At 42.2% G+C, this 25,196-nt stretch overlaps 1 protein-coding gene across 1 annotated transcript; it reads right to left on the minus strand.

Annotated features, from left to right (window-relative positions):
- Nucleotides 1–1,751: 1,751 nt before the first annotated feature.
- On the minus strand, nt 1,752–12,605 carry otpa (orthopedia homeobox a). The gene is given in 4 exon segments (XM_055631543.1): nt 1,752–4,450; nt 4,452–4,547; nt 11,671–12,083; nt 12,434–12,605. Coding segments are annotated over 4 exon segments (954 nt in total). The 5' UTR covers nt 12,471–12,605; the 3' UTR covers nt 1,752–4,042.
- Between the last annotated feature and the right edge of the window lie 12,591 nt (nt 12,606–25,196).

Raw genomic sequence — 25,196 nt, forward strand, 5'->3', positions numbered from 1 at the left:
AATGCATTTCGTTGTCTCTGTACTGTACACTGACAATGACAATTAAATTGAATCTGAATCTGAATCTGAATCTGAACTCATTTCTTATCATGGCTATCGTATCTTGGTTTGAAGAAGGGTCTCGACCCGAAACATCACCTATTCACGTTCTCCAGCGATGCTGCCGGACCCGCTGGGTTACTCCAGCACTTTTTGTGTCCATCTTTGGTATAAACCAGCATCTGCAGTTCTCTGTTTCTACATTTGGAGTTACTCCAGCACTTTGTGTTCTTTTCTGTGTGTTAATCAGCATCTGCAGTTGGTTGTTTCTACTTCTTATAATTGGTCCCTTACTTCGCGGTTCGATAATTCCTAATATTTACTCTGGAATAAGAAACGCCAGATCATCTTCGCGCACTGCACCCTTGGACAGTGCAGCTGCGGTGAGATGCCTTTGCATCTGAAATGCAGATTTAAAAACCAATTAACCACCGTGCAAGCAGCCCAATGGCGCTGTAAGTTAAACAAAAATCTAACACCGGAGGTAACTGGAAAGAAATCGAATCCGTTATACACCACAAAGGTCAGTTGGTGTGTGTATTAATGGACATAGAACTTGACACATCAGCATTCAGAACTTAGTTGAAGATGGAAGATAGACACAAAAACCTGGAGTAACATCCTTTCGGTTCGTTAGTTGAAAATGATCAGTGCAAAGTATTTAGAAGGCTGCAGATATGCATACGACTATATCGAAAACTAAAAGTGCTAATCAACTAATAGATAGGAAGGAACTGCAGGTGCTGGTTTACACCGAAGATAGACACAAAATGCTGGAGTAACTCAGCTGGACAGGCAGCAGCTCTGGAGAAAAGGAATAGGCAGCGTTTCTGGTCGAGACCCTTCTTCAGACTTTTAATAGACACAACACAGCATCATAAGTTCCAGGAGCAGCATTAGGCCATTCGGCCCATCAAGTCTACTCCGTAATTCAATCATGGCTCTCCCTCTCAACCCCATTCTCCTGCCGTCACCCCATAACCCCTGACGTGTACTAATCAAGTATCACGCAATCACCACCTTAAAAATATCCATTGACTTGGCCTCCATATAGAAAGCAGCGAATACAAAGAGCACGGTAGCTCCTATGTACCACCTAGTTCACCTACTGTGGCAGGTACACAAAAATGCTGGAGAAACTCAGCGGGTGCAGCAGCATCTATGGAGCGAAGGAGATAGGCAACGTTTCGGGCCAAAACCCTTCTTTAGATAGGCCCGAAACGTTGCCTATTTCCCTCGCTCCATAGATGCTGCTGCACCCGCTGAGTTTCTCCAGCATTTTTGTCTACCTTCGATTTTCCAGCATCTGCAGTTCCTTCTTAAACACCTACTGTGGCACTAATTTTCACACACTGTTTCGGTTCCCCATTATTAATGGAATTCACGGATTCACGAAATCCACATGCTATCTATGATCTGGAGAATTACTGAACTTTCTCTCCAGGGGGAAAAAAAAAACTCCGTCTGACAAGGGTCTCGACCCGAAACGTCGCCCATCTCTTCTCTCAAGAGACGCTCCCTGTCCCGCTGAGTTACTCCAGCTTTGTATATCATCTATCTTTGGAACAAAAACTTCTTCAGCAAAAGAAGCGAGGTAAACAAAAATGCTTCTGTTCCTAGTTGTATTCTTGTCAACTGTTGGTGAAACGCACGTGAAACGATTGTGTAAAAAGTCAAAACGTTGTACTGTAGTACATTGTAATTGTTTTTATTCAATTCATGTGCTGAATTTCAACAGATCGAATTTTACTTATTTTTTTAACCGCTTCCGACATTTCTAAATACAAATAACTGTACATTAAATAATAAAGCTTTTTCTTATAAATTCCGTTACAGGTTTTAATACACATTGTGTATTAAAAAAATTGGTAAATGATAAATCACTTTAATTGCTAGATTGGGCAGTGATTAACATAAAAGATTTTTTTTTAATATATATTTCTGTGCCTCTTTAACTGTTCGAGTTTCCAATCTCACGTTGAAATCTTTGACAACACGACGAATTTCTAACAGTAATGAATCGCTATGAGTCTGTGAGCGTTTGCAATAAACATCATTCTGCGATAGTTTTGCTAATCCTAACACCTAATCTAGACAGACGGTACACAAAAATGCTGGAGAAACTCAGCGGGTGCAGCAGCATCTTTGGAGCGAAGGAAATCGCGTAGGTGCAGCAGCATCTATGGAGCGAAGGAAATAGGCAACGTTTCGGGCCGAAACCCAAGGGTTTCGGCCCGAAACGTTGCCTATTTCCTTCGCTCCATAGATGCTGCTGCACCCCACTGAGTTTCTCCACCATTTTTGTGTACCTTCGATTTTCCAGCATCTGCATTTCCTTCTTAAACACCTAATCTAGACTGTTTCGTTGCTTTATGGATTGGGAATTGCAGGCGAACAGTTAGAAAGGCACAGAAGGCATAGCGTGTTCCCAGAGCGGGATTATTAAATCAAGAACAAACACTCCGAAAATGTGAAGATATTGTATATATTACATATTCGAAAAGCAGGGCTTATTTTATTTTTTTTTGTCTTACCATGAATAATTTTAACTCAGCGCAAAATAAAAATTATATTATCCAATAACAGATCAAACATTTATTAGGAAATCTATGTTCGATAAATAAGCACAGACAATAATTTAAAAACATAGCACAAATTGACCAATGTATAACCAGAGTGGTTATTCTACACAGAAAACATCCTATATCACAGCTTTGACCGCTCTGTGAATTTCACTGTAGCTTGCGCCAGGTGGTTGGTTCTGACCAGTTCATGCAGATGAGAGTTTAGGGTTCATGGGTTGGTTATGTCGTTTCAGGGCTTGAAATACTCACGTGCACATCGCATGCTGGAAACCTCCCCCCCATCGACATGCTGTGCAGATGGCAGTTTTGACTGAAGTATTTCTTTATATTTAACCAAAAACAAACAAAACAAAAAAGAGAGAGAAAATCGCCCAAAATCGTGAGCTGCGACCAAGGGGAAGGAAACAAGCCTCCGAAAGGCGTGGACACAGTGCAGTGACAAAATACCGCGAGCCAGCCGGTGTTCTTGCGTTTATCCGCTCGGGGTCCGGTGTCACTCGAGTGCAAGAACAAAGTATGTTTCGCCGTGGCGGAGTTTGAACCCCGCTGTATTGAAGCGTAAAACTGGATCCGTTGAGCCAAGGGCGAAAGGTGTAGAGAGAGGCCAATATCACAAACATATTTGGCATTGACTCTTGCGTGATCAAGGAAAGTGGGTCCGAGACAATATTTATGATTTGTTACAAGAGTTATGGAACCTCGGCGGGTACATGGGGTGGAGAGAAAGATCTCCATGAGTCTATTGGACAGGATCGTGGCGTATTCTATTTTATTCTTGGGCGAGATGAACAGGGAAATAGTGGCTTTTAGATAGACACGTGGATATGCAGGGATTGGAGGGGTATTGATCATTTGCAGGCAGGTGAGTTCAGTTAATCATGGCGTGGTGTTCGGCACAGACATTGTGGGCCGAAGGGCCTGTTCCTGTGCTGTACTTTTCTATGTTCTACGAAATCAAAAGAGAGCACATGTGCCAACTCCGCGAAGTGCATGGAAATGTAACAAGGCGGGGTTTGTGAAGGCTGTCCATGTTAATATTATGTGTATATGAAGAATCAAAATGTGTGGAAATCCAACGGAAATATAAGAGACCCCTCAAGTTGGTCATAGCTCCCTGTATCTTTGTGTGATCTAATATGTTATTGCAATAGGCCATCTTATGATCTGGAAATGATTCGGAAAAGGTGAGGCAGCGAGAGAACCCAGATCACCACCATTGGTCAGAGTTCTTGAAGTTTGAATCCATTGATAACGAGTATTTTTCTCGCCGTCATATTTTAAGAGTTTGACCAATCTCCCTCCCTCCCTCCCTCTCCCTCCCACCTCCCCTTTGCGTGTGGGTTACTGAAGGACGTGTTTCATATCCTGAGTCGGCTCCCTGGTTTTCTGGACGCTGGAGAGAAGGGGGAACGGCTGCATTAGGTGAAACTCATGGACACTGTGTGCTCGAGTGCTTTGCGGCGCAGGGAGGCGATGCTGGTCCCCCGCCACACGTCGCTGTCCGGGGAACTGCAGAGCTGCGGCGAGCCGCCGGTAACGTTGCCGGGGCCGGCCAGCGAGGCGGGCACCATGCCTGGGAAAGTGGGCTGGTACAGATGGGACTGGAGGCCGCCGCCGTTCGCGCCGGCCAGGCTATTGGAGAGGCTCATTGTGTTAGACGGCCCGCCGAGGCTGCATTGGGACAGAGACTGAGCCATGGCCTGTTGCCGGCCCAGGGCCGGGGGCAGCTGCAACTGTGAGACCCCCATGCCCGCCGTGGCCCAACGGGTGTCGTTGGCATGAAAGGAGCACAGGGTGTCGCCCATGCCGGAGCCTGGGAACTGGGGGCAGTCCTGGCGTGGGCAGCAGTGTACCAGGGGCACGGAATACATTGGTCGTCTTCTTCCGCTTCTTCCACTTGGCGCGGCGGTTCTGAAACCAAACCTGGAAGCAGACGAAGAAGGAAACTCAGTCAGCAAGGACATAATCCTATCAATATCAATGCAGGAAGAAGGGACTGCAGATGCTGCTTTAGATAGACACGAAATGCTGGAGTAACTCAGCGGGTCGGGCAGCATCTCTGGAGGGAAGGAATAGGTGACGTTTCGGGTTGGTTGGTGAAAGAAAGGCTGCAGGATTTTGTTTACACGACCCGCAATGTCACCTAACCATGTTTTTCATACCTCTAGTTTCCCTCTCCGCTGACTCTCAGTCTGAAGAAGTGTCTCGACCCGAAACGTTACCTATTCCCCCTTTCCAGAGGCGCTGCCTGGCCAGCTGAGTTACTCCAGCACTTTGTGTCCCTTTGTGTAAACCAGCTCCTGCAGTTCCTTGTTTTTGGTCCCTGGTTTAGGGTTAATATTGTCGCACGCAACGAGGTACAGTGAAAAGCTTTGTTTTGCACGCTACCTGCTCAGATCAGACATACCATAAAATGATAGAATCAGGTCAACATCAAATACAATAGTGTTTAAGAAGGAACTGCAGATGCTGGAGAATCGAAGGTACACAAAAAAGCTGGAGAAACTCAGCGGGTGCAGCAACATCTATGGAGCGAAGGAATTAGGCAACGTTTCGAGCCTAAACCCTCAGGTTTCGGCCCGAAACGTTGCCTATTTCCTTCGCTCCATAGATGCTGCTGCACCCGCTGAGTTTCTCCAGCTTTTTTGTGTACCATCAAATACAATAGGTCGAGTAGAGGCGAACATACAGAGTGCAGAATATAGTTCTCAGTGTAGTAGGGCATCAGTGCCATGGACAAAACCCAATGTGGGGTAGAGGTTAATCGGATAGTTAGTGCCCTCGCTTTACAGAAGGGAGGGCCGTTCAGAAGCCTCCACAGATGCTGCCTGACCCGCCGAGTCACTCCAGCATTTTGTGTCTATCTACCTCTGTCATTGATCCGCAGTCTCCCATCCAAGTGCTGACCAGGCCAAAGCTTGCTTAGCTTGGGATATCCAAATGTCTGATCCAATGCGCCAGTCCCGAAAGTGGGGCTTGTTAGAGATTGGCCATTAGTTTCATGGCGGGTCACGAGGAAAGGGCGGGATGGAGGGGGTGATAGGATATATTTATTTTTCTGAAAGAGTTAACAAAATGTTGCTCTCTACACACTGAAGGCCTGTAAAGACGGGCGGCACCGTGGCGCAGGCAGTAGAGATGCTGCCTCGCAACGCCAGAGACCCGGGTTCGATCCTGACCACAGGCGCTGTGTCTCTGTGTGGAGTTCCCTGTGACCGCGTGGGTTTCGTCCGGGTGCTCAGGTTTCCTCCCACATCCCAAAGACCTACGGGTTTGTGGATTTTAATTGGCCTCTGTAAAATAAAAAATGCCCCTTGGCGTGTTGGTGGTAGAAGAGAAAATAGAATGACATAGAACTAGTGTGAATGGGTGATTGGCGGTCGGCGTGGATTCGGTAGGCCTGTGGACCTGTATCTTTCGGTAGGCTGTATCTTTCATTCAAACGATGCCCTAACTATGAAACAGTACACGATGGAAAGGGGGGAGGGGGGGGGGGGGGCTACCGCGTTCCCATCTACAGAAAGCAAACTCGCACTTTAAAAATATCTGAAGTGGGGTAATCGGTGTGGGAGGGGGAGGGGAGGGGGAAGGGGGCTCCTTGTGTCATTGAGGAGGGGGGGGGGGGGGGGGGGGGCCTCCTTGTGTCATCGGGGTGAAGTTTTCAAGGAAGAGGGAAATCAACATCCTGAATAAACCCTAAGTGTGTTATCATTCTAGATAAGCATTGAATCAGGTACATTGAATTTGAAAATTATAAGATTGTTAAGGGCTTGGACACACTAGAGGCGGGAAACGTGTTCCCGATGTTGGGGGAGTCCAGGACCAGGGGCCACAGTTTAAGAATAAGGAGTAAGCCATTTAGAACGGAGACGAGGAAACACTTTTCCTCACAGAGAGTGGTGAGTCTGTGGAATTCTCTGCCTGGTGGAGGCCGGTTCTCGGGATGCTTTCAAGAGAGAGCTGGATAGGACTCTTAAAGATAGCGGAGTCAGGGGATATGGGGAGAAGGCAGGAGCCGGGTACTGATTGGGGATGATCAGCCATGATCACATTGAATGACGGTGCTGGCTCGAAGGGCCGAATGGCCTACTCCTGCACCTATTGTCTATTGTCTATTGAATAGGGAAACAAGAATTGTAATATTATATGTACGAGTCTGTTTAGGCCTTCATACACTTAAAGTAGATGGTATTAATTGAACCACGTGTACAAAAACGTTGTACTGGGGAAGTACTGTATCAGTTAATGGGGAGGACTTGAAGTATTGAAACACTTTAAAGAGCAGGTTGAATTGAATCAAGAGCACTTCACAATCTATTGCCTACACTTTTAGAACTTCCACAGGTTGTTTTATAATTAACTGTTTTTCCGTTAGTCCGCGGAGTTCCACTTCAGTGCACACCGATATCAAACTAACTCAAGGTGCTGTAAATTAATATTATCTTCAATGGCTTTGCATTGGAATCCTGTGGTTCTACAGACTGCGATCGCCACCCGCAAAGAGTCCACAGGGTGTTTAAAGACACATATATATTCCGCGATCCGTTGTGTGCTCGCGGTGAAGGCTATATGCAAGGGACAGCAACAACATCAGAAGGAGTAGAGTTTAAAGGAGATATGCGGGGCAAGTTTTTTTTTCCCACAGATAGTGGTGAGTCCCTGAAAGGCGCTATCAGTGTTGGTGGTGAAGTGGGATTCAAGAGGCTTTTAGCTAGGCACCTGGATATGCAGGCAGGTTGCTCTTGGCATCATGTGCGGCACAAACATTGTGGGCAGAAGGGCCTGTTCCTTTGCTGTCCCCGCTCTACGTTATATGTCGTTCTAGCTTCAATTGCAACAAATTCAAGGAAAGCGTACTCGAATAAATGGTGATTAAATCTGCATTTTCTAAACGAAGGGACGTCTTAAATCATTGCTTTGTTAATCCTCGGGCAATTCCGACCGTCCATTGCACAGACCCCGAGGGTTTACGATTAAAATATGAGCTTTTTACACCTTTGCTTGGAAAGTAAGAATTATTTCAACCAACGATAGAAGTAAGACAAAAATATCCATACTCTTTACACTGGGCTAATTTGTGATCATTTTGCAACAGTTGTGAAACTGATTGGAAGCAAATGTTGAACAAACAATGATAATCATAATAATGTCAACGTTGTTGAGAGAAAGGCCGACAGACTTTAACCAAAATTAAACGGGGAAATAAAATTCAGAGTAAATAAAATATTATTATAGGAAAGAAAAAATGGACATTAAAATAGCATCTTCCAGATGAAGTAAATCGATATGGACCGGAAAATGATTGAAAATAATACGTTTCCGTTCTGCCTAGGATTTTATTTTTTAAAGGAAGCCATTCTATATTGTTATTTTATTGTGCTTTCCTACAATCTTGAGAATGTAAGTCGGCTATTTTTTTAACGGATGCGGTCATTTTTTATAAAATGTAGCATTTAGCATGTTAAATTTTGCGGGAAACTGTGGGTTTATGAAGACCTCATTGTAATATCCGCGGTGATTAATGTGGGGATTTTGTGTGAAATCTCCAGCGCTGGATGTGCTCGGAGCACAGATTCATTCTGACCAGCCAGCCGTGAAATCCCAGCGAAATTCATTACACTTTAATAGTGTTAGAGAAAATGCAATCTCTCATTCCATTAGAAAAGTGGAAAATACTTCCAACTTGTCGCCTATTAAGATGTGGCAGGTGACGAACCATTGCAGATCCACTATGCAGAGCGGCAGGTTAGAGGCAGAATTAAAACATGTAATTAGGAAGAAAAGATGAATTCTCAAGGATCACTGTGCAGCGGTTATTCCACTGATATGGGTTTTATGTAAATAAAGTATTGGAAGCTAATTAATACATGCTGGAGACTAATGATTATGCTGATTATATTGTATTTTATTGCACGATTTGCATTATTTTCACATTGTCATTTAATAAACTATTTCAGCCTGGAGATGATTCAGAAACGGGCTACTTGTAATTGTTCAAATGAAAATTTTAAGTGAATAAATAAATGTCGATATTGGTGAGGCTGGAATGTAAGATTGTAATAAAGCTCTCTTCTTAATGTGCTGTTGGAAATGGAGAGAAGTTAGACAAGTGTGTGTTTTCTTGTCTGTTTGTGTGTGTGTGTGTGTGTGTGAAAGGGAGGGGGGGGACTCGGAGCTATTGTTCAGCGGGTCCCTGGAACGAAAAGTGATTTATGTTGTAATGTGTTGTCGGTGGAAATTGAATAAGCGTTAGATAATGTCTCCTTTTGTGTGAGATGACAGGAACCAACTGCAAGACAAACGTTAAACGGTGGCGAAAAACAACAATACCCCTGGAGATTGAACTAAAATAAAGCTCGTTTGTATAAAAGATAGACACAAAATGCTGGAGTAACTCAGCGGGCCAGTATATAAAACGTAGGATTTGTAAAAAAAAAACACAAACAAAAAAACGTGTACAATAATCCCGTCAAACGAAATGATCTGCTTTTGGGAAAAAAATCACGAAAACATCTTGATTATTTAAAAATATGTTTATATTTTATGTAAATTTGATCAAAAGATTAGAAACTCCGTAAATAAATGAATACGTTCGTCACTGTCAGATAGCGAGTACCCAAATTCTAAAATTACAATAATTTTAAATCTCGCTGTAAATATTATCCCAAATTAGTGTGATCGGTGATAGACATATCTTCACCTCAAGTTTAAATCTAATTACGGATTTAGTGATAATGACATATTTTTAATTCTTCAGACAAATTCTTATAATTAATTTTAAACTGAACATTGAATAATGCAATCACCGCCGTCCTGATTTCTTTCTACAAGATATGGGCTACGGTTTCACTGATTTTATTTTGAACGGACTCTTCATGTGTTATTGAAAACTTTCAATTGTGAAAGCGTGCGGATTTTCCAAGCTATTTATGGATACTCTATAGTATTTCAAAACGTCGTTCCAACCATAAAATATCAAAGTTAGCGAAAATAGCCAGTCCCTGCAGACCCAACACGTCTAGGACAATAAAATACATCAAATGCGCTGTGATTCTACTTACTTCTGTCTTGTTTGAACTTCATTCAAATCCTTAATTTTTTTAATTCCAGACCCAAACATAAACGTGCTCCAATAATATACCATTCATGCATAGCCGACCCCGCTCTATGTATGTTGTTCGAAACGTTGATTGTTTTAATTTCTGACTCTGCCTCCGAATGTTTGGATTATTAAACTCTTCCCCTCTCTCTCTCTCTCTCTGAGCAGTAAACACTCGGATTAAAAGAATGGAATCTTGTTCAAATTTCATATCCAAGTCTTTCTTTCGCCAAACGAGAGTCTATTGAAGTTTAGAGGCATGTTTATCATATATCAATTTAAAAAAAGGATTTGGTACTTTTTTAGGTGTGTTCTCCATGCAAACGTCTAAAGTGTAATTCTTTGCTCGTTCCATTATCTGCTTTATCATCGGATTAGAATTGCTCTCATGTTAAATCATTGGGCAGCCGATGTAATGTCCAGTGTCAGCAGTAATTACAGATAGCCGCTTCGGGTGATTTACTGATTATACCGTTCGTCAAAATCCGGAAACCTCACAAATCTCCACGTCTTTAAGAGAAGAAAAAAAACAGAGTTTCCTTCTACTCCCACTGTTCCCAACGCAAGGAGATTAGTTTCACTGGCCTGTGTTAATTTAGCAACCGCAGTGGTTTGACCGTATCTGTGATTCTTAACATCGCGGCCATCAATCTTAAAATTAAACCAGGTGCCGACTGCATTACAACTTCAGAAAATGCTGAATTTCGTTTACGAACTCGAATTTGAACTCTGTGTCTGATTTCCCTTTTTTTGTATGACAATTATCCGGCACTTTAATCAAAACTTTCCTACAATCAACATCATTACCGTTTTCCAAATTCTTTAAAATACATTTTCACAAGAGAATTACATCGTTAGAATTTAAACTTCAATTTTATTCTACGCCAGTCGTTAGTTTTGCTTCATGTTTTTATGTTACTCCCGCTCTACGTAAAACTTCGCTTCTAATCCCTCGTTTCATCTTCGAATATTTATCAAAGTTTTAAAATAATTAAAACATGAATTCCTGGCGATGGTATTATAAACGTAACATGCAGTAGAACCGATTTACATAGGCGAACTCACAAAGACTCAAGTAAACCGGATAAAAAACGGATAATGTAACAATCATACCTTAAAATTACTTGTGGTTTATCATTGTTTTTAGTATTACTGATGTACTGATCAGCCTTATATCTCACCTATATTTCACACATTATATTTCATATCTCATATTTCACGGTTATATAAATATATATATTGAGAGTGCATTAAATAGGTGCCTGTTAGATGAGTTTATTGAGGGTGGCGTGTCTAGCTGTAAACTGAATGAAAGATTCCCCAAAACCTGATGCCGTGTTTGTTCCACCTTTCAACTTCTATCCAGACTTGATGACGGGTTGTTAATAACCCGAAACCTTGTCATATTCTCATGTCATCTCTTCTGTTCTGCGCTTTTCAGAATCGCACGGGCCGCTTCTTATTTTTACTCGTTTTTAGTTTTCACCGCTTCAGGTTTGCAGGATGCATTCAAGACCCGCGCGTTCAAGACCTTTCGCTGTCTGATGATCTAATTGTCCTGCCAAATATTGAACATTTCCTCAAAGTCTCGATATGTATCCACTCAATGGAGAATTAACAACCGAAGGATTCATTTCTTCGCTAACCAGAGTCTATGAAGAAAGCGAAGGAAAATCTAACACCTTAGATTTTTTTTAATCGAATCCAGTTTAAAACTGAAGCCCCCTTCATTCACCCTTTGAGCTTGCTTGCTTGCATGCAACATTTGAGACAGTCAAACAAAAAATGATACTTTCGAAGTTATTGATATTTAATACTAACTTTCAGAATTTGTTAGAAATATCCAAAATCTGTTGAGTAATGTTCAAGATTAACTTTAAGGGAACCGCTTTGAATTGAGTCCGTTCCCCACAAGGGCCGCTTGTCTTTTGTCGCCGTGTTTCTTACCTGTACTCTGGACTCGGTGAGACCGATTCGCAGAGCCAATTCCTCCCTCATGAAGATGTCCGGATAGTGTGTCTTGGCGAAGCTGCGCTCCAATTCGTTGAGCTGGGCTGGGGTGAAGCGAGTCCGGTGCCTCTTCTGCTTCTGGCTCTGCTGCTGCTGCTGTTGTTGTTGTTGCTGCTGCTGCTTGTCCGTGTCTTTGCCGCTGCCCGAGCCCCCGCCGCCGCCGCCGCCGCCGCCTCCCGTGTTCGATCCGGCCGAGGCGATGCTTTCTCCCGGTAGCAGGGTCGCGCCTTCCACCGTGTCAGAGCCCGGTGGGCAATCGCCTGGGTGGCCCGAATCGGAGCCACCGGGTCCCATCCGACACTTCACCGCCTCCCGGTGCCCGAGCAATTCAGCCGCGGCATCCTTCATCCCTAGTAACCAAAACATAGCAAAACAAACACAAATCAGGCAGAAATCAAAAATAAAAGAAATAGACAGACGTGGGGAGGAAAAAAAAACTTTCTATCCGTTGTTAACATCAGTGATAGATTTCCCCAACTCAAATGGCAAATGCGATTCTCATAGATTGATTCTAAATCAAATTATTGCAGTAATTTGAAACTAAAATAATTAATTTTAGATAGAATTAACTAATTTTCGCTGCATTAAAGCAGAGTAACGAGGAGTCTGTGAACGAAAGCTGTTATCTTGCAGCCCCGGGGTGACACGTTCTTGGAGAGAGGTTTTTTTGAGGAGAGCGGAGTTTAGCTCGAATACTCACCCAGCCGAGCGTCCAGGAGGTCGGCGTGTGAGAGCATAGCGCACCGCTCCAGGGTGAGATTCCCCCTAAAAACCGGAGAGGTATTTTAAAAAATACTTTAAAAAAAACTACAAATTTCTGTTTGTTGTAAAAGGGGGTCTGTTGCATTATAATCTCCTTTAGAGGGACGGGGTGGTGCTTAACAGCTGAATGAGCCCATGAGCAGCTCCAAATCATGGCCAATCAAAACTCAACGCTGCAAATGTCAGTGCAAAGTGAGACTCCATTACGCATGCCTTAAGGCAGTCCCTCCTCAAACACTCAGAAGCCACTCAGAGCATTTACAATTCTATTTCTGCTTTCTAAATCTGATTTATTAGCTTTCAACGTCAAATATTATGCCTTTAAATGACCTGTTCTAATTTGGATAATAGATACAAACCAAACATAATAAAGGCAATATTACAGGAATTATATTTATCCAACTATACCTTATCTGCTCACTTCTGGTCCCCATCCGCTAATGTGCTCTATTATAATTCGGGGTTAAATATTGATGTTTTCGCAATTTTATGGTAGATCGTACAATAGGATAATACAATAAAGTCTGAGCGTTTCCCCACAAAGTTAATGCGTTTAAACTAAATTTTTGTATAAGACAATCTAGTGGCCGGGCTTAACTTTTTTCAAGTTTGATGTGACTGCTACCGTTTCAGTGTTGTACGTTTCATTTGTAACATGGGTCCGATTATAGTACACTGTAGCAATTCAGTGTGTGTGTGTGTGTGTGATTATACTATTGTAACGACACGTTTGCTATTAAACTGGTCACAAATATTCGACCCGCGGCATATTTTCCTCGCAAACTTACGCAATAAGAACCAACTCGGCCCCCGGAATTCGAGGAAAATCGGGAAAGTTATCATTGGTATAGATTGTAACAACTTAATATTCGCACGAACAGTTTACAGAACTGTAAAAAAAAACACGTGAAGCCATCCGTTTCTAATATTCTGATTTCCAAAATCAGCCAACAACAAAGTTTCTGTTAGTAATATATTTCAAACCAGAGTAATTTTCAAGATCATTAGGCATTTATCTAATTAGTGCCAAATCTATAAGCTTTTATTACGATTATTAAAATAAAATCATTATAAATGTGTACTAATTTACTACTGGTTTAGCCTTGGCTGTCAACCGGAAGAATCTGCTGTTGTGAATGAGATCAGTAGAAGCAGCGAACAGATTATGTTGGAGATGTATGGGTGCAGGACCAGTCTATTTAAATGGCATTTGTATCACAGATTGTATCTCCTTTTAAGATTTTTTTTAAACTTCACACAAGATAATATGAGCAAGATACAATTTGGGGCTGATTATACTTCATTGATACAATTCATCTCGATTTTGAGTGAGTTTTAAACAAAATAGATACTATTAAGAGTATTTATTAAGTGGCGATAAAAGTACAGAACGGGTGTTCTGTAAAGTTGGTGAGAATAAAGGCACAAATGACTCATTTGGAGCAGGTTAATAAACCCTACATGACAATTGAAAAGCCTTAGAGCAGATGCAAGGGTGCGATTTTTAAAAAGCTCTTTACAAGCCGGGCAGACAAAGGAAGCGGCGAGGCGTAGATTGTACATTTTTGTTCTTTTCTCAGCACTTTGACTAGATTTATTCAATCCCGCTTTTGGGCACGTGAGTCCTCGGGATGAATGTGCTGGCGACATGATCCACAACAGAGCGCTTCGATCCTGATCTCGGCCGGACCTCGACCCTTCTAGTCGGTGGCTCCAGATCTGACGCGCTGGTTACCTGCTAAAATGTGAGTACTCCCGGCCTGAAACCGAAGCTCTTCGTGTGTCTGTGCGCGTCAATAACACTGGGAAACGAAGGTGGACTGAAAAATGGGAAAGGAGAGGGTCTTCTGCTAATAAAAGTGTCATCATCACGACACAAAAAAACACAAAACCGCAAAGAAAAACATCACCGGGCTCAGTTCTGCAAAGTCGGCAGCTGCATCTTCGTTGGACAGAGAGGGACTCAGGTGTTGAGCAGACAGACCCGTTTCAATGTTTCCATTGAGTTGCATTTTTAAAAAGCGTTTTGTTAAAATTATCGTTAATGGAACAGAATGTTAGAACGTGTATTTTAGTTTTGTAAAAGCACTTGATTAGTATCTGTTTGGTTACTGTTCACGGGCGAGTTTAAATTGAGATGTTATACAGGCATTAAAATGTATCGACTTATCGCTACCGCTAAGTATGTTTTGTGTTATAGAGAGATCATTGGTTTTATTATTCGCTGTTTACTGCGGACTGGTAATGGCAGTCAGATGATTGATAACCCGCGGCATTTATGACTTCTTACCCCGCCATGGGTTTAGATACGATCAGACGCACTGATATTTCTATAGGTTTGTATACTCTGGACAGAAAATCCAAAGAGGGCAGGGGGGAGAAGGGTGGATTGGGATGGAGGGGAACTTTGATCCATCTGCGCCGGCAAGCAGTTGGGATTCAAAATGGTTAATAAAAAGTTTAAACCAAGAACCAAACAGCAGTTTATTCAGAAGTGCAAGTGTATTCAGAAAGCAGACATATTTAAAAAATGAATATCCAATAAAACAGTTTAGTTCTACTTCATCCATTTCAGTTATGTAACATTTTCTGCTGATGGTTATTTCATATGAACTGAATACAAGGCACATACATGATCATGAGCAAATATTAGTTTCTAATTTCACGAGTGTTTTGCACCCTCTCACGTTAACAAGCGAGAGGCAGCGGCTGTTATAGTGTGTTGATGGCCAGGGATATCAGCAAAATTGTACTCAGTGCGGCAGAGTTTCCGAGCAGACATTGAACCAGGGGATAACAAAACACTAAAAACAAAACGAACACCTTACCGATTGCCACATATTGCGGGTACGTCTTCAGGGTAGATTGCTCCATAATCGCCGGCAAAGAATGGCCAACATTTTTCACTCTGTATAATCTGTCTTGTAACAATCTTTCTCTCAGGCGCAGCGGGGAGGAGGAAAAAAAAAGAAGTAAAAAATTTGTTTTCAGAATAAGAATCTAAACAAGCGGTGTAAAGACAGGCTTTGTTTATGGAACGGATCACTACATTTTAAAAGAGGTTTCAGATTGTCGCCAGGACCAAAAGGAAGAGCGGAGTTGCGGCCTGAAAACATATTGGTTGTTGGTAATATAATTTATTTATTGAGTTTGTCTGTTACAGAACAAAAAGATTCAATTGTATAGGAGCACAACGTAGCGAGGAAATAAAGACCCAAGAGGAGAGCAGGCATTAACTCGCGTTGTTATTATATTAAACGGACGAAACTGGACATTTGTCATATATATTATTATATTTATATATATTTATCTGTTTCCGTTCAGTTACATATTCATAAATATATGTATATATATATATATACATTACATTATATATAATGTAATAATGCAGTAAATCATATAATATACATTTATCAAGATTTAAACAATATATATATCTATACTCGTGTCCCTATCTGTGATATAAAATATATATGTTGCATAAAATAATTAAAAGATGTAACTTGCAATGTAAGTAAGTTATTCCAGTTATTTGAGGTCATTTTCTATAATACATCGATAACAGTCAAAAACCCCAATGATTGAAAAATTCCAACACAACATAATTGTATGAAATCTGCACAGGAGCAGCGCGTGTAATTATTTGGACATATCAGACTTTAAGTAAAAACATAAACATGCCGCAAACCTGCAAACAGGGAACCACATATTCAGGAAACGAATAGTTTTGAAATGTTATTGGCCAAATGTAATGTAAAAACATCATGCAATTAAAGCGACCAGTGTAAATATATTGACCGTTTGTGATATCCGCGTTGTGTGTAATATATGTATTCTCTGATTAAATAAGTGCATTGTCTATGTCTTACTGATAAATGTCCTGCAAATAATTCATACTGATACACGGATTATAAACTGTTGTGAGAGTATCAGAAATTGTCGATGTATCCAGTCAGCTATTTCTTCATCTACTTTGCCCATTCGCCTAGTTTGATTCCGGTTTGTGTGTGTGTTTTTTTATGCTTATTCCGACCCCTGGCGTCTGAAATGAAGAGCCCACTGCAATAATTAACGATCGCACATTTTCTTATTTTCTTGCCTGACGAGAAGAATCAATTTTAATTCGCTGGCAAATTAGAGCAATGCTTTTCTGTGTCATTCAGTTATATAAAACAAGCCGGTGATTGGGGGGGGCTTTTTATTTGTTTTTATACAAAGACAGGAAAATAAGGAACCGCTAAGAAGCAAATAAAACAAATGTTTAAAAAATATATATTTTAAAGAAAATTAAAAACTTTAATTGGGCAAAGTGTCGGTTACATCTTTCTCCCTCCATTTATTTCTTAACAAGGTACTGATAATAACAACACATCAATCTTTCCCGCAAATAAATAAAAATAGACAAACAAACAAATTCGCCTCGAACAAGTTAATGCGGTGTATCTGGGTGGAAAGTAGATATTTTCACGCACTCTGGAGATGAGGATAGACTTTTAATAATATCACAAGAAAACAAATGTAATTCCAGCAATTCTCAGCTCGGCTAGTTAGTATTCTGACGCCGTGCTCCGCTCCGCTTTTTAAAACCCAGTTAGTTCCAGAATATGACTGTCATTCAATCAGGGACCTTTCGATCCGCGTGCGTTTATTACTTGGCTATTCCAGAGGTAATATGGGTTATTTTACAAGGATGATTTTTGTTGACTTTTTCCCAACCAAGCTAATTCGGGCGTCTATATTCACTCAATTAGAGATTTCTAAAGAGAAAATCGATCTTCCATCTATAGAAATGCCAGGTTAACAAATTAGATTCTTGTTTCGTGCAGGTGATTTTGTGAGAGCGTAGACAGTTCATGAATTAGAAGTAATAAGTTGTTTGTGTCGATGTTTTTTTTTTTCCTTCTTGCCGAGGAAGCGAGAGAATGGAGCGGAGCTGTAGGGGCCTCGTTTTACCGGGTCACACACTCCAAGCCGTTGCTCTGCCCCCCTCCCCTCCCTCCCCTCCCCCAGTCGCACCGCCGCGAAATCTTTGCAGACGCAAACCTGCCTTCAATTAAGGGGCGCGCTGCCCTCAAACGCGTGCTCTATTAAATCGTGATTCAGCCAAAAGAAATATAATTATGGCACCAAATAAAATAATCAGCATTGAAGAGCGATTTCGTTAATGAGATGGAGCGGCCGCATGTCACGAAGTAAAGGGGTCTCATTAAATGCTGGTAATGAGGCTGAGTTTGTAGATGAAGCAGAACAGGAGGTTTTTTTTTTTTTAAATCTGCCTTTTTAATCCAACGTTTAGTGCGTGAGAGAAAGAGATTCGGGTAAAGGAATATTGACACCATACTAATTTCAGAAACACACTGGAATTGATGTTATACACTCTTTTAAGGAGGGTTCAAATAATGAAAAGAAACTAGTTACATTTTCCAAGCTGGTGAAATTCTGACGCCTGTTCCTCCTGTCTGCATCTGCAGGTTTTGGTGCGATCTGACTCGGCCCGCCCGGTGTTTGGCGTCCGTCCATCCATCCCCACATTGAATGTTGCAACTCTGCACATGTTACCTTCAAGGTTTGCGCTGCCAATGATTTACCGACTGACCCAATTTACCAGTGTTTGGCCAAGTGGCTCACTTGCTGGTACTGCCTTCAGGCAATGTAGTCATTAGAGTCATGCAGCGTAGAAACGGGTCCTTCGGCCCAACTTACCCACACCGGTCAACATGTCCCATCTACACTACTCCCACCTGTCCGCGTTTGGCCCATATCCCTCCAAACCTGTCCTATCCATGTACCTGCCAAACTGTTTTGAAACGTTTCCTCAACTATGTCCTCGTGCAGGTTTCAAGGTAGTTAGATTTAGCAATTAGCGCTAAAGAAACCAAGAGATAAGGGGAAAACGTAGGAACATGGTACTGATTTTGGACGATCAGCCATAATCATATTGAATGGCGTTGCTGTCTCGAAGGGCCGAATGGCCTACTCCTACACCTATGTTCTATGTTTCTATGTTTTCTATGTCCCATACACCTACCACCCTTTGTGTGAAAACGTTTTGAAATCTTTTCCCCATCACCTTAACCCTATGGCCTCCGGTTCTCAATTCACCTCACCCTGGGCAAGAAACTCTGTGCATTTACCTAATCTATTCATCTCGTGATTCTATACACAATGTACTTGTGTGAGTCTGAGGAAGGGCCCCGACCCGAAGCCTCATCTATTCCATTTCCTCCAGCGATGCTGCCTGACCCGCTGAGTTACTCAATTGCTTCTATTTCTGTGTGGGAGGGAACTGCAGATGCTGGTTTACAGCGAAGATAGGCAACAAAATGCTGGAATAACTCAGCGGGGCGTTTCGGGTCGAGACCCTGCTTCAGACTGAGAGTCAGAGGAGAGGGAAACTGGAGGTATGAACATGTACAGAACAAATCAGAGCCAGCAGCGATGAGCAACGAGCCCACAATGATCCATTGATGGCCGTGGATGAGGTGATTACGATGGGGATACGAACAGTAAAACTAGCAGGACAACTAGGGTGGGAGAGAGACGGAGAGTGAGGGGGAGCAAGGGTACTGTACAATATTCATACCGCTGGGTTGTAAGTTGGCCAAGCGGAATATGGGGTGCTGTTCCTCCAATTTGCGGTCCCTCCAATTTGAGACAGTGGAGGAGGCCCAGGACAGAAAGACCAGTGTGGGAATTGGAGTTACAATGTTTATTATCACGTGTACCCAGGTATGGTGAATATATCACGTACCAGGTATAGAGAAAAAACTTTTTTTTTACAGACAACTATGCCAGACTATCCCATACATGAGCACAATCCTCCAGTTAGAACTCAATGTCTAGAACAACCTACTGAGTCTGTGTGCAAGAGGCCCCGGTATAGAGTCCCGGCTGCAGCTGGCCACACCAGCACTTTGTATCGAACTGCAGATGCTGGTTTAAACCGAAGAATGGCACAAAAAAGTTGGAGTAACTCAGTGGGTGAGGCAGCATCATGGAGATATATGCTGCCTGCCCTGACCCGATGGGTTACGACAGCAACAGAGTTCTTAGTTTCTACTACATAAACATGCTGTGCTGTAACGCATCTATATGTGGTCAGAGTTTGCAGCCCAGCGATTTGAGCAGAAAATCCTTCCAGTGTCCACTGAAGACGTCCTGTGCTGTCAAAGGCATCGCCTTTTGTATGAGGCTTTGATTAAACGCTTGGAAGATCCTGCGGGAAAACAGGCCCTTCGGCCCACCGAGTTCATGCCGGCCACTGATCTCCCGTTCACACTAGTTCTATGTTATCCCACTTTCGCATTAATTCCTTTACACGCCAGGGGCATTTTACAGAGGCTAATTAACCTCCAAACCGACCATGTCTTTGGGATGTGAGGGAGACCGGAGCACCCGGAGGAAACCCACGCGGTCACAGGGAGAACGTGTAAACTCCAAGGAAAAACACAAAGTGAATCGGCGGGTCAGGCAGCATCCATGAAAAACGTGGGTAGCACGAGTTTCAGGTCGAGATGCTTCTTCTCTCTACTTATCACGGTAGGAACATGACCTATCCATGTTCTCCAGAGATGTAGCCGGACCTACTGAGTTACTCTAGCATTTTGTGTCTTTCCTTGATAAACCAACATTTGCAGTTCGTTGCTTTTACATGGAAACTCCACGCAGGCAGCAGCCAAGGTCAAGATCGAACCCGTATATCCGGCACTGAGAGGCAGCAGCTCCACTGTGCCACACCAAATTGAGTCCTGCATTCAATGTTGCTGAGAACATCATGAGAGGCCTGTTGTTGGGTGTTTACGTCGGGAATAATTGGCTGTCTTTCCTGGCACGTCTAAACATCTTAAAGGTTTGGGATGAGTTGAAAGTGTCCATTTAATGGCACGGGTCAGCCCCTTTAAATATATTTACTATCAGAGAACTGGCATAGTCAGGTGATCCACCAGGACAGATGGTCAAAAAGCAGGCTTCAGCGAAAAATAAATTAAAATATTATAGGGCCATAGAGTGATACAATGTGGAAACAGGTCTTTCGGTCCAACTTGTCCACACCGGCCAACATGTCCCAGCTACACTAGTCCCACCTGCCCACGCTTGGCCCATATCCCTTCAAACCTGTCCTACACATGTACCTGCTAACTGCTTCTTAAACGTTGGGACAGTCCCAGCCTTAACTACCTTCTTTGGCAGCTTGTTCCATACACCCACCGCCCTTTGTGTGGAAAAAGTCACCCCTCAGATTCCTATTCAATCTTATCCCCTTCACCTTAAACCTGTGTCCTCTGGTCCTCGATTGGGCTACTCTGGGTAAGAGACTCTGTACATCTATTGAAAGGTGGACAATTCTCAGAGACCCAACATAGACATAAAGTGCTGGAGTAATTCAGCGGATCAGGCAGCATCTCTGGAAAAAAAAGGATGGGATACGTTTCGGGTCGGGACCATTCTTTAGACTGAAAGTAGAGGAGAGAAAACTGAAGGCTAGAACAAAGCAGAGACCCGAATGTGGGGGGAAGGATGGGGGGGGGGGGGGGGGGGGGGGGGACGGCAATGAGGTGGGGGTTGAACACACGGATGGACATTTCACAATCGATGCGTTCGAGCACCCGGTGACAATTCATTCGGAAACATTCATATGCTGTCATATGGTGAGAGAATGGAGCGGCTGGGCAATGGAGTTTAGAAGGATGAGAGGCAATCTTATTGAAACATATAAGATTATTAAGGGATCTGACACGCTAGAGGCAGGAAACATGTTACCGATGTTGGGAGAGTCCAGGCCCAGGGGCCACCGTTTAAGAATAAGGAGTAAGCCATTTAGAACGCAGATGAAACACTTTATCACACAGAGGGTCGTGAGTCTGTGGAATTCTCTGCCTCTGGTGGAGGTCGGTTCTCTGGATACTTTCAAGAGAGAGCTAGACAGGGCTCTTAAAGATAGCGGAGTCATGCGGATATGGAGAGAAGGCAGGAACGGGGTACCGATTGGGGATGATCAGCCATGATCACATTGAATGGCGGTGCTGGCTCGAAGGGCCGAATGGCCTACTCCTGCACCTATTGTCTATTGTCGTGATGGATGAAAGGAACTTTCTGCGAGTCAGGGTGGGTGGACAAGAGTTTAGAAATAATGCTCTGTCACTGGGTCACCGCTTTCCATTGGTTAATTTTACGACTTTATTTTTAAATGGAATTTCTCATTGAATGTGGGCAGCAACAATGTATCTTCAATATAATTTGAGTACTGTCCATTAACTGCCCGACTACACAGTGAGGGCGTTCTGAAAGTCGACGTGTTGCAAATCGGCCTTTCGCCCAGCGCTTGTGTGGGATTAATTTGGAGATTATGATCAGAATAACGTGCAGGCAAGAAGTTAACGCGCTCTGGTATTAAAGTAAACAATCAAATGTATATCGTTTCCCATACGAATCACATTCAATCTTGAAAAGATATTCGGAAGTGTTTTGTTTGTACATATGTGGAGTGTTTGTTTAGTTGTCTGACTTCCCGTCTAATTACAAGTTATGGAGCTTCCGAGATGGTCCTTGTCACTTCATGTCATGACAATACTAAAAACCAATGGCACCATCAAAAATATTCCTTGGGTCCTTAATTAGACAACACGCAAACACAAATCCTTGTAAGACATAATCTTGAAAACTCGAGGCAGAAGCGGAAATTGGCAGAGAAAACGTCACCAAAACAAAAGTTAAAATGTTCAAATTTACTCAATTTAGGTGGTTGAGTTTCCAAAATAAAAGGTCAGATATCCACAGAGTTCGGCAAGCACCTCAACTTTAAGCCGTCCATGTTGCCTCATGGGTTATATGGCACATTTACACTACGCCTACACCAGCAGGGAATAATTTCATTGTCAGAATCTCTGTTCAGTTGTTATAATTCTTCTCTCTTCCACCAGGTAGAGTTGTTGGTGGGTCGGACATACTGAGGAAGAATCTGTTCTCTCTAGATATTTTTTTAAAAAAGGGACTCCACTTGCATAGTGCACAACCCTGGTAAATACGGAGTACGTATCCAGGGTAGATCGCTTTGGTTTCCCGGTCAGTCCCAAGGGGCTCGCTCTATCATCAGCACCAGCATGAAGTCGAAGTCATCTCCCCCAGACCGAAAATGTAACGCCCTACTCCCACGTTTGCCCTTTAGGATAATTACTTACAGTTCCCCATGACATTTACTAAGCAAGTTCCAAACATTTTAATTAGTTATATTCAGAACAAATATGTCTAAAGTAATTATAATTAGATTTGGATTTTGTGTCCTAGTTACCGAAAATGTTTACTTATGTTGGAAGAGGGCTATTTAGTTATGCCATCCTTAAAACACCCATACTTAAAAAACATGTCATTAGATTTGCATTTTATGTCCCAGTTACACAAAATATTTACTCATGTTGGAAGAGGGTCATTAGGTCATGTGTGATAGGAGCAGAATTGGGCCATTCGGCCCATCAAGTCTACTCTGCCATTCAATCATGGCTGATCCATCTCACCATTCTCCTGCCCATAACCCTGACACCTGTACTAATCAAGAATCGAGGGCCATTTAGTTATGCCATCCTCACAAAACACTCAATTCTAAAGTAATTGTAATTAGATTTGTACTTTATGTCCCAGTTACACAAAATATGTACTCATGTGGCAATAAGGTTCTGCAGTTATGCTCTCCTCACAAAACACTATTGCTTACTCAGAAAGTGTTCATTTCTCGTATCAGTTTTATTAAAGCGACCAACAAACATCCTAAAGAAAACAATAATTATTCCAAAACATTAACAAAAATGTTATTAAAAGCTCTCCACTGAGGTACAGATATCACTGATTTGAACCAGATATTAGTGGCCATTTTATAATTCTGAGATATGAAGTTCGGAGGATGCAAACAATGCCTTTAGCTACGCTGTACTTTGTGACATAGGTTGGCAGTAGTCAATGAGTTCCTGCTTTAACTATGTAGAATCAAACTCTAGAAAATGATCAGATTAAATAGATTTACAGCACGAGTCGACCGATGCTGATACAGGTAGTAAAAATAGAATTAATCTGAAACCTAGCTGAGCTTTATATATAGATGGGATTTCATGTCTAAAATAGTTACTGCAAGGTGCATACTTTGCTATGATATTTAAATTGTTTCCTACATGTTACCTAGATTTGTCTGGTCCATTATTAAATGTAATAAACAAAAAAAGTATTATGGGATGTATACAGGGATGTAATGTTGAGGCATATAAGGTGCTGGTATGGCCACATTTGGAATATTGTGAGCAATTTTGGGCACCATATCTGAGGAAGGATGTGCTGGCTCTGGAGAGGGTCCAGAGGATGTTTACAAGAATGATCCCAGGAATGAGTAGGTTAAACTATGATGAGCGTTTGTCGGCACTGGGCCTGTACTCGCTGGAGTATAGAACAACTGGGGGGGGGCTCATTAAACCTCAGTGAAACATACAGTATAGTGGAGAGAGTGGATGTAGAGAGGATGTATCCACTAGTGGGAGAGTCAAGGACTAGAGGTCATAGCTCAGAATTAAAGGACGTTATTTTAGAAAGGAGATGAGGAGACATTTCTTTAGTCAGAGGGTGGTGAATCTGTGGAATTCTTTGCCACAGAAGACTGTGGAGGCCAAGTCAGTGGATATTTTTAAGGCAGAGAGATAGATAGATTCTTGATTAGTACAGGTGTCAGAGGTTATGTGGAGAAGGCAGGAGAATGGAGTTCGGAGGGAGAGATAGATCAGGAATGATTGAATGTCAGAGTAGACTTGATGGGCCAAATGGCTTAATTCTACTCCTATCCCTTACGACCTTATGATGTAATGCAAAATATCTCAGAAGGTTGGGTGAATACAATTTCACTGGGTGGTGATCCTCCTTCCGATCCTATATTTAAAAAATGTTGGGATTACAAAATGCACAGAGTACCTAATCCCACTGAGAGTTTACCAGTGAATCATGGAATGAGTGAACAAATTTTTATTAACTGAATATTAATAAAGCAGAACAACTCTCAAAGCTCAGCGACACCATTGCTTTGATGACAAATCCAACTTTAGTGCTGCACATGCTGCCCTTTATCTTATTTCAATTATCAATAAGTGTATCACGCAACACAAAACCAACAGGTCTAAATTATGCTCAGTTCTTCTTGCAACAACGTGCCACTTTCGAGAGGCTTATTTATTTAAATCGCTTAAGAGGGGACTGGCGAAAAGATTCATGGAGACTTCATATAGTTCACCAGGCACTTTTCAATGTTAGGTTTTGTATCAGATGCGCGATGTGCCGCACCCAGAGATACATGGCCAAGCTATACGAGACCCTGCTCGATAAAGTTTCTCTCTCCCGATTTGGATCAGCCCACTGAGTTATAGAGTGTTTTCATCTCAATGCTAAGTGGCTTTTGTCATACAACATTTGTTAAATCACTTGAGCAAAGATGTTCTTGAATAATTGTTTTATAAACAGTGCCAGTATATTTTTCAGTTGAGTTTATTGTCACATGTACCAAGGTACAGTGAAAAGCTTTTGTTGCGTGCTAACCAGTCAGCAGAAAGAGTTGGCCAGTGATGTCGTAGTTACTGAAATACAACCATACAATTTATATTTATTTCATCCTATAAACTGAATGGAAGAAATGTCTCAGCAAACATCAGACGCACACATAAAAATAGGACAACTCA

Source organism: Leucoraja erinacea, chromosome 3 (genome assembly GCF_028641065.1).
Source record: "Leucoraja erinacea ecotype New England chromosome 3, Leri_hhj_1, whole genome shotgun sequence".
Taxonomy (NCBI): Eukaryota; Metazoa; Chordata; class Chondrichthyes; order Rajiformes; family Rajidae; genus Leucoraja; species Leucoraja erinaceus.